The sequence below is a fragment of the Heteronotia binoei genome, chromosome 5 (assembly GCF_032191835.1).
Source record: "Heteronotia binoei isolate CCM8104 ecotype False Entrance Well chromosome 5, APGP_CSIRO_Hbin_v1, whole genome shotgun sequence".
Lineage (NCBI taxonomy): Eukaryota > Metazoa > Chordata > Lepidosauria > Squamata > Gekkonidae > Heteronotia > Heteronotia binoei.
Genome location: NC_083227.1, coordinates 7,664,179 through 7,675,079, shown reverse-complemented (window position 1 = coordinate 7,675,079; position 10,901 = coordinate 7,664,179). Strand labels below are relative to the sequence as shown.

Genomic DNA, 10,901 nt, shown 5'->3' with positions numbered 1-10,901 from the left:
AGGCGGTCTGCAACCAGAGTCTGAGGTGGACCTTCAGGGATAACCAGTGCCTCAGGGCGTTAAGCGCGTTTGAGTGTGTGGGACGGTATAGTGCCAACCAAATTTATACTGGGCACAGCTGGTTTTTGTTTTTATTTGGGTTATCCAAACTTAGGATAACCTAGCTTTCAGTTCGTTGGTTTCAAAGCTCAGTCAGCCTTCATAAGCACCCAGAGGGAGTGCTGTGTTGATTGTATATACTGTTAAGTTCTGCCAACTGATTTACCTTATTCACTGCCACAGGAGGCGGTGGCGGCTACAAGCGTAGCCAGCTTCAAGAGGGGATTGGATAAAAATATGGGGCAGAGGTCCATCAGTGGCTATTAGCCACAGTGTGTATATATAGATATAGATATCTATATAATTTTTTTTTTGGCCACTGTGTGACACAGAGTGTTGGACTGGATGGGCCATTGGCCTGGTCCAACATGGCTTCTCTTATGTTCTTGTGTGACACAGAGTGTTGGAATGGATGGGCCACTGGCCTGATCCAACAGGGCTTCTCTTATGTTCTTATGTGACACAGTGTTGGACTGGATGGGCCATTGGCCTGATCCAACATGGCTTCTCTTATGTTAACATAAGAACATAAGAGAAGCCATGTTGGATCAGGCCAACGGCCCATCAAGTCCAACACTCTGTGTCACACAGTGGCAAAGAATTTTATATATACACATACACTGTGGCTAATAGCCACTGATGGACCTGTGCTCCATATTTCTTATGTGACTCAGAGTGTTGGACTGGATGGGCCATTGGCCTGATCCAACATGGCTTCTCTTATGTTATGTGACTCAGAGTGTTGGACTGGCTGGGCCATTGGCCTGATCCAACATGGTTTCTCTTATGTTCTTGTGTGATACAGAGTGTTGGACTGGATGGGCCATTGGCCTGATCCAACAGGGCTTCTCTTATGTTCTCATGTGACACAGAGTGTTGGACTGGATGGGCCATTGGCCTGATTCAACATGGCTTCTCTTATGTTCGTATGTGACACAGAGTGTTGGACTGGATGGGCCATTGGCCTGGTCCAACATGGCTTCTCTTATGTTCTTGTGTGACACAGAGTGTTGGACTGGATGGGCCATTGGCCTGGTCCAACAGGGCTTCTCTTATGTTCTCATGTGACACAGAGTGTTGGAATGGATGGGCCACTGGCCTGATCCAACAGGGCTTCTCTTATGTTCTTATGTGACACAGAGTGTTGGACTGGATGGGCCATTGGCCTGATCCAACATGGCTTCTCTTATGTTAACATAAGAACATAAGAGAAGCCATGTTGGATCAGGCCAATGGCCCATCAAGTCCAACACTCTGTGTCACACAGTGGCAAAAAATCTTATATACACACATACACTGTGGCTAATAGCCACTGATGGACCTGTGCTCTATATTTCTTATGTGACTCAGAGTGTTGGACTGGATGGGCCATTGGCCTGATCCAACATGGCTTCTCTTATGTTATGTGACTCAGAGTGTTGGACTGGATGGGCCATTGGCCTGATCCAACATGGCTTCTCTTATGTTCTTATGTGACTCAGTGTTGCACTGGATGGGCCATTGGCCTGATCCAACATGGCTTCTCTTGTGTACTTTATTCCTTCATTTTATTTCTGTAAATACATTCCCATCCCCTGCCTTTGAAAAACCAATGAACCTTTTCTTTTGGTTTTAAAAATTTAAAAGTTGTTTGTGTGCCACTTTCTGCTCAGGGTATTCCTGTCAGATGGCCAGGCTGGTCTGTGAGGAGAAAAGTTTTTATTAAGTGATTGCCTGGGCTGGGAAGAAGTCTTGGCTGGATAAGGGCTTCTTCACAGCCTCTCTCTGCCTCTCTCCCACAGTTTTGTCAAAGGGACTTCTGAGAGGGTGCCTGCAGGCTGCAGCAGTGGCTACGGGTGGCAGGGTGGGCACTCCGACTCTGAGATAATTTGCGAGGGGCCCCCCAAAATTTTGGCTGCCTAGGGGCCTACACAGGGTTTAATCCGGCACTGCCAGAGGGAGCATTTCCACGCCTCAGTTTTCTTCAGCCAAATCTCCTCTGAAGCCTGTTTGCCATTCTCTCCCAATCTCAGCTGCTTGTTCTTCCCATAGGAACATCCTACCACTTCTGCTCAGGTGGGTGCTCAGATGGAGCTCTTGCCTAACCCTTCAGGCCCTATCGAAGAGATGCAGAATCTGGGAGTGGGGCAGGATCCATTTTTTGGCCTCTTTTTGGTGTAGTGTTTGTTGTAGTGATTAAGTGTGCAGACTCTTATCTACTGGCATGGCCTTGGGTCAGCCATAGCTCTCTTATCTGGGACAACCGGGTTGGATTCCCCACTCCTCCACTTGCACCTGCTGGAATGGCCTTGGGTCAGCCATAGCTCTCTTATCTGGGACAACCGGGTTGGATTCCCCACTCCTCCACTTGCACCTGCTGGAATGGCCTTGGGTCAGCCAGAGCTCTCTTATCTGGGACAACCGGGTTGGATCCCCACTCCTCCACTTGCACCTGCTGGAATGGCCTTGGGTCAGCCATAGCTCTCTTATCTGGGACAACCGGGTTGGATTCCCCACTCCTCCACTTGCACCTGCTGGAATGGCCTTGAGTCAGCCAGAGCTCTCTTATCTGGGACAACCGGGTTGGATCCCCACTCCTCCACTTGCACCTGCTGGAATGGCCTTGGGTCAGCCATAGCTCTCTTATCTGGGACAACCGGGTTGGATTCCCCACTCCTCCACTTGCCACCTGCTGGAATGGCCTTGGGTCAGCCAGAGCTCTCTTATCTGGGACAACCGGGTTGGATTCCCCACTCCTCCACTTGCACCTGCTGGAATGGCCTTGGGTCAGCCAGAGCTCTCTTATCTGGGACAACCGGGTTGGATTCTCCACTCCTCCACTTGCACCTGCTGGAATGGCCTTGGTCAGCCATAGCTATCACAGGAGTTGTCCTTGAAAGGGCAGCTGCTGTGAGGGCCCTCTCAGCCCCACGCACCTCACAAGGTGTCTGTTGTTGAGGGAGAAGAAATAGGAGATTGTGAGCCTCTCTGAGACTCTGAGTGGAGGGTGAAATATAAATCCAATGTCGTCTTCTTCTTTTCCACTCCATTTCTTACCCCTTTCCCTTGCTGCTGTTTCAGATGAAGATATTGGACATATATCCCGCCCTACACTCCGAAAAGTCTCAGAGCGGCTCACAATCTCCTTTACCTTCCTCCCCCACAACAGATACCCTGTAAGGTGTGTGCGGCTGAGAGGGCTCTCACAGCAGCTGCCCTTTCAAGGACAGAGGCTCAGAGCGGCCTACAATCTCCTTTTCCCTCCTCTCCCACAACAGAAACCCTGTGAGGTGGGTGGGGCTGAGAGAGCTCTCACAGCAGCTGCCCTTTCAAGGACAACCTCTGCCAGAGCTATGGCTGACCCAAGGCCATTCCAGCAGGTGCAAGTGGAGGAATGGCGAATTAAACCCAGTTCTCCCAGATAAGAGTCTGCCCACTTAACCACTACACCAAACTGGCTCTCCCTACACCAAACTGGGACAGATGTGATGCCCTGTTGATGTTGCAGCTGGCTGAAAACCTGGAGGTGAAGTTAGCACACCAAGAGACACTCTGAAAGCTCGCTCACATCACCTTCCATTCTCCAGAATCGCTCAAGTCATGTCTGGTCCAATATGTCGGTGACGTTTCATGCTATGTAATTTCCACCCTTCCCTTTCCCCTCCCCGCACAGCAAACACAAGTCCCACAGAAGTCTGAAATACGTTGTCAGCATTTATTATCCGTGAGGCTCATGGGTCCCTGGTGCTTCTTTTCTACCTCTTCCAGAATTTATTACAAAATGTTTTGAAATGTGTTCAGTGTATATAGGGCAAGGTTTCACAATGTTGGGAAGGGTGTGTGTGTGTGAAGCAGGGTACAAACAAGCAAACACCCTTCCTTCTTTCTTTGTCTTAGTAACAAGCTGTGAAGAGATGTTGTTGAGCTGTCGTCTTTTCAGAGGTGTGGAAATGGCTGTATCACCTCCAGTCCAGGTAGGAGAGATGAGCAGGGGACAACCCACTTTTCTCAGGGGAACTTTTGTTCCTGTACTTTCTACAAGGGGTCCATGTGACAGATACTCTGAATACTGTTCCCTTATCCTTTCCAAGGAATATATCCTGTCCCTTCCCAGACTCCTCTCTTTTTGTGTTCAAAACTCCATCTCAGGTGATCTCTGAAGAGGAGGGAATCTTCTTTTTCTTCCAGGGTCCCTTTTCCTTTGAGGAGGTGTCCGTCTCTTTCACGGAGGCAGAGTGGGCCCTGCTGGATCCGGGACAAAGAGCTCTGTACTGGGAAGTCATGCTGGAGAACTATGGGAATGTGGCCTTTCTGGGTAAGGATCTTTCCTAGGTGTGATGAAGGATGAATCAAAATATTCAACAGCTGTACACTGTTCTGAGGCCTGTTCGGCTAATTGGCAGCCTGGTAAAGCATCTGCTTGGCATGCAGAAGATCTCGGGTTCAATCACCAGCATTTCCTGTGAAAAGTATTAGGTAGGAGGGGATGTGAAACACCTCTGCCAGAGACCCTGGAGAGGCAATGCTGAACTGCGTAGACAAGACTGATTTCAATGGACCAAGGGTCAGATTCAGTATAAGACAGCTTTCTATGTTTGTGTGTTGTGTTCTTGCCATGGAGTAACTGAGGCCAGTGTTGTGGCCATCCCCCAAGTCAGAGAAGGTGTCCTGGCCTAACTGAATGAGAGGCCACAGATACACTCTGGAAGGGGCCATTCTCTATAGCTAACCTTTACCACACACTCTTCCCCTTGGTTGGGATTTCCAATATCTGCTCTGCCAGTGATTTGGAAATGATCCTGTCAAGAACCAAAGCCTGGGTCCCCCAGGTCACTTCTATTTGTACCTAAGCAGTACCCAGTTCAGTGTATTCACAAGGAGAGTGCACGCAAGTCAAGCAGAATGTTTTTAAGATATATATGTATATAAAGGATTATAAAGGATTTAAAAACAAGACCTCTTCACAGCATAGTTTCTGCATCTCAGTAACAGGAAAACATGGAAACATAGCTGTCCTGTCTAATACATGAAAACCTTGGTATTAGAACATAAGAGAAGCCATGTTGGATCAGGCCAATGGCCCATCCAGTCCAACATTCTGTGTCACAAGGTGGCCAAAAAAATTATACACACACACACACATATATATACACACTGTGGCTAATAGCCCATAGGACAGAATGGACTCACTCGTATCCCCTGGACCCATAGGATGAAATGGACTCCATTCTGTCCTATGGGCTTGTAGGACATAATGCAATCCATTCTGTCCTATGGGTTAATAGGATAGATCTAGAGACCAGATAGAACATAAGAGAAGCCATGTTGGATCAGGCCAATGGCCCATCCAGTCCAACACTCTGTGTCACACAGTGGCCAATATATATGTGTGTATACACACACACATACATACATACATATACACACATATATGCACACAGACACACACACATATATATATTGTGGCCAATAGCCACTGATGGACCTCTGCTCCATATTTTTATCTAACCCCCTCTTGAAGCTTGTGGCCGCCACCACCTCCTGTGGCAGTGAATTCCACATGTTAATCACCCTTTGGGTGAAGGAGGACTTCCTTTTATCCGTTTTAACCTGACTGCTCAGCAATTTCATTGAATCCCCACGAGTTCTTGTATTGTGAGAAAGGAAGAAAAGTACTTCTTTCTCTACTTTCTCCATCCCAGGCATTATCTTGTAAACCTCTATCAACAGCACCTCTTTTGCAGCCTAAGAATTCCAGCTGCAGCCTACGTTACTCTACAGAAATCTATTCATGATTCAGTAAGAAAATATCATGGCATGAGCATGAAGTTAGCTTGGCTTCCCTCTGGCCTGTACACTTATTATACTTTCTACCTGGAGAGCCAGTTTGGTGTCGTGGTGAAGTGTGCGGACTCTTATCTGGGAGAACCGGGTTTGATTCCCCACTCCTCCACTTACACCTGCTGGCATGGCCTTGGGTCAGCCATAGCTCTGGCAGAGGTTGTCCTTGAAAGGGCAGCTGCTGTGAGAGCCCTCTCCAGCCCCACCCACCTCACAGGGTGTTTGTTGTGGGGGAGGAAGGTAAAGGAGATTGTGAGCCGCTCTGAGACTCTTTGGAGTGGAGGGCGGGATATAAATCCAATTTCTTCTTCTTCTTCTTCTTCCTCCTGGGGTCAGGTGGTCCTAATCACCCAATCAAAGTGCCCCCTGGACGGAATTTTCCAGAGGCTGTCCGCACTCACCAAATCCCCTTCCCGCCTGGTTTCGCAACTGGACACAGGTTCTCACAATTAACCAATTGCCGCGTTCTTGAGCCCAGCCTTGAAAAAGAAAAGGGTGTTAACTTCAGGAAAACTCAAGTCAAATGCTTGCTATGGCTGATGGGAGTTGTAGGCAAAAAAACATCTGGAGAGCTACCGTTGGCCATCCCTGCCATATAAGAACGCTCACTTTCCCTCTTCCTTTCCCTCTCTCTGCAAAAGAAGACAGAAGTATAAGAGAGTGTTTGGTGGAGGCAAACGGCGTACTTTCATCAAAAGAAAGGCTAGAAAGTTTCTCAAGGGAATCCCAAATGAGCTGAATGAGAATGAGTATCCTTCATGGTTATATCAGGCCAGGAACAGTCAGGGCGGGATTTCTGATTCACTTCGTACAGCCTGCTGGGGAAGGGGCTGAAATCTAGAGGCTCAGAAACTCCTCGGCAAGAGCTAAGCTGAGGATCTTGAGGGAGGGTGTGTGTGTGTGAAGTATCCTTAAATACATGATATTCTCGGGGAAACGTGGATGTGTGGTTAAGATCAACAAAGCTGGTTGTAGTTCAATGTGGCCAAGTGCAAAGTAATGCACACTGGGGCCAAGAATCCCAGCTACAAATACAAGTTGATGGGGTGTGAACTGGCAGAGACTGACCAAGAGAGAGATCTTGGGGTCATGGTAGATAACTCACTGAAAATGCCAAGACAGTGCGCGATTGCAATAAAAAAAAGCCAACGTCATGCTGGGAATTTAGGAAGGGAATTGAAAACAAATCAGCCAGTATCATAATGCCCCTGTATAAATCGATGGTGCGGTCTCATTTGGAATACTGCGTACAATTCTGGTCACCGCACCTCAAAAAGGATATTATAGCATTGGAAAAAGTCAAGAAAAGGGCGACTAGAATGATGAAAGGTTTGGAACACTTTCCCTATGAAGAAAGGTTAAAACGCTTGGGGCTCTTTAGCTTGGAGAAACGTCGACTGCGGAGTGACATGATAGAGGTTTACAAGATTATGCATGGGATGGAGAAAGCAGAGAAAGTACTTTTCTCCCTTTCTCACAATACAAGAATTCTTGGGCATTCAATGAAATTGCTTAGCAGTCAGGTTAAAACGGATAAAAGGAAGTACTTCTTCACCCAAAGGGTGATTAACATGTGGAATTCACTGCCACAGGAGGTGGTGGTGGCTACAAGCATAGCCAGCTTTAAAAGGGGATTGGATAAAAATATGGAGCAGAGGTCCATCAGTGGCTATTAGCCACAGTATATATATGTGTGTGTGTGTGTATGTGTGTGTGTATATACAAACACATATATTGGCCAGAATGTTGGGCTGGATGGGCCATTGGTCTGATCCAACATGGCTTCTCTTATGTTCTCTTATGTTCTTATGATGAGGCCACAGGGCTGTCAATCCTTTTCTACTGAAGTCACATAGATGCCTTAGTACCCTATCAGCCCACCAAGGTGTTAACAGGATTTTGCTCTTTTTCCCAGCCAAGAATGATCAGAGGAAAGAAGAGGGTGAGGAACTTCATCAGCAAATGCCAGGTAGAGTTAAAAATGAAGAATTGAAAGAAAACATCAGGAATCGAGGAAGACCAAAGAGAAAGAAAGGCAGTCATATAGTTGAGAACAGAGACATAAGACAGCATAATGTACATTTTCCAAACCACTGGAGAATGGAGGCAAATGAATCCATTTGCTGTGGAGAGTACTTTAGAAACAGATCACAGGTCCTTGTGCACCAAAAAGTACAAAGAGGCAGGAAATCTTTTGAGTCCTCAGTGAGGGGGAAACTTAAAAGAAGTCAATTAGCCCACAGAGAGGAGAAAACCTTTGAATGCTCAGAGTGTGGAAGGCAATTCCATAGACATAACAAGCTTCAAAGGCATCAGAGAACTCACACAGGAGAGAAACCTTTTCAGTGCTTAGACTGTGGAAAGAAATTCAGTAGGCATGACAGTCTTCAAATGCATCAGAGAACCCACACAAGAGAGAAACCTTTTGAATGCTCAGAGTGTGGAAAGAAATTCAGTGATAATGGAGATCTTCAGAAGCATCATATTATCCACACAGGGGAGAAACCTTTTGAATGCTCAGAGTGTAGAAAGAGATTCAGTCAGAGAGGCTATCTTCAACATCACCAAAGAACCCACACAGGGGATAAACCTTTTGAATGCTTAGACTGTGGAAAGAGATTCAGTCAGAGTAGCACTCTTCAACAGCACCAAAGAACCCACACAGGGGAGAAACCTTTTGAATGCTCAGAGTGTGGAAAGAGATTCAGTGATAATGGAGCTCTTCGAAGGCACTATAGAACCCACACAGGGGAGAAACCTTATGAATGCTCAGAGTGTGGAAAGAGATTCAGTCGGAGTGGCCATCTTCAACAGCATCAAAGAACCCACACAGGAGAGAAACCTTTTGAATGCTTGGAGTGTGGAAAGAGATTCATTGATAATGGAGCTCTTCAAAAGCATCATAGAACTCACACAGGGGAGAAACCTTATGAATGTTCAGAGTGTGGAAAGAGATTCAGTCGGAGGGGCCGTCTTCAAGAGCACCAAAGAACCCACACAGGGGAGAAACCTTTTGAATGCTCAGAGTGTGGAAAGAGATTCAGTGATTATGGAACTCTTCAAAAGCATCACAGAACCCACACAGGGGAGAAACCTTATGAATGTTCAGAGTGTGGAAAGAGATTCAGTCGGAGTGGGTCTCTTCAACAGCATCATAGAACCCACACGGGGGAGAAACCTTTTGAATGCTCAGAGTGTGGAAAGAGATTCAATTATCATGGAGCTCTTCAAAGGCACTATATAACCCATACAGGGGAGAAACCTTATGAATGCTCGGAGTGTGGAAAGAGATTCAGTCGGAGTGGCCGTCTTCAGGAACACCAAGGAACCCACACAAAGGAGAAATTTTTTGAATGCTCAGAGTGTGGAAAGAGATTCAGTACACGTGGCTATCTTCGGAAGCACCAAAGAACCCACACTGGGGAGAAACCTTCAAACGATCAGAATGTGGAAACAGATTCAGTCGGAGTGGCCATCTTCAACAGCACCAAAGAACTCACACAGGATGAAACCTTTTGCATGCTCAGAGTGTGGAAAGAGATTCAGTCAGAGTAGAAGCCTTCAATATCATCAAAAAGCCCACATAGGAGAAAAACCTTTTGAAACAAAACTCGGTACTAGTGGCAGACTTCAAAACCATCAGAGGACACGCACCCAGAAGGCACCTCCAGAGAAACTCACATGGTACGGTAACACTACCTCAACAGAGGAAGCCAAACTGCCCTCCAGCCGAGCTCGCTGACTTCCCATCATCCCATCCTCCTCCTTTTCTGCAGCAGTTCTTGTCCTCCTGCAGGCTAGAATGAAGGCCGGGGGAGGAGGCGACAGCACAGTCAAGATGATGCGAGAATCCCTGGTGGAGATGGGAGACTCCAAGCCTGAGGCCTGGGGACGCCATCTTCCTTCAGAGAGGCATCCCCAAGGTTTGTAGGCCAACTGGATCTGGCAGAGAAGGGGGATGTGTGGGGCTGAGAACTCCACCATGCTAGACTCTCCCAGGCAGATACGCAGGCTTAGTGCTAGGTTTTTTGCCACCCAAGGTTTTTTGGCACCTGGAAGTGATGTCATCATGGAGTGTTCCCTGCCCAGCAGCAGTGTCCCGCCTCTCCCCCCCCCCACCCGGTGCAATCAGGCCTTCCGCTACTGCCTCCCCCACACCCAGCGCAATCAGCTATGTCTCGGCGCCTTCTGCTCCCACCTCCCCCACACCCGGTGTGATCAGCCCTTCCACTGCTGCCTCCCCACTCCACCCAGCGCGATCGGCCCTTCCTCTCCTGCCTCCCCCCATGATTGGCTGCGTCTCAACCCCTTCCACTTCGCCTCCCCCCTCCCCAGCACGATAACAGCGCTGTGCCTTTGCTGCGACGCAGTGTGCATCTTATCCTTCTTCTTCTAAGACTGTTCTGGAGGACGCTTTTGGAGGTGCAGCGCACTGTGATCACAGGGTGGGGGGAGGCAGAGGAGAAACTCCTCTGACCCCTCAGAGCTGAGAAAGGCTCAGGGACAGTGCGAGCAGGGACGGGGAGGGGGCGCCCACCCGTGCCTTCGTGGGAGCCAGTGCCCCAGGCCATTGCCTAGTTCACCTACTCCCTCGCGCTGGCCCTGCAGGTACGCCCTGCCCTGCGGGCTCCAAGGGAACGGTCCTGCGGGCTCCAAGGGAACAGTCTTCTCTGGGCCCAGGTGTGGTCATGAAGGAGAGGGGCAGGGACCAACACAAGGGTGGAGTAAGGGCTGAGCAGAAAGGGGAGCAGGGAGGGATAGAAAGAGCTCCAACAGAAGACTGAGGATAGCAACCAGCTATGGAGAGCCAGGACAGCAGCATGCTGGTTGAGTGAGGAAGAGGACACGGGTGAGAGAAACCCCATCTCCTCCCCAGTCTGAGGCCAGCTGGGTCTGCATTTCCACCGAATCCACTTCACTACATATTTGATATTACGATCTGTTTCCTGTGTGAACTCTGGCATACCATAAATGTATATCGT

The 10,901-nt window shown here is 48.3% G+C and overlaps 1 protein-coding gene across 1 annotated transcript in view; it reads left to right on the top strand.

Moving 5' to 3' along the window:
* The first annotated feature begins 3,971 nt into the window (after positions 1-3,971).
* Positions 3,972-10,901, top strand: part of LOC132572129 (zinc finger protein OZF-like) — a 1,123,325-nt gene continuing 1,116,395 nt past the window's right edge. The window contains exons 1-2 of the mRNA XM_060238934.1: positions 3,972-4,052; positions 4,267-4,393. Of these exons, the coding sequence (XP_060094917.1) occupies positions 3,993-4,052; positions 4,267-4,393 (187 nt within the window). The 5' untranslated portion in view covers positions 3,972-3,992. The remainder of the gene's footprint in view (positions 4,053-4,266; positions 4,394-10,901) is intronic.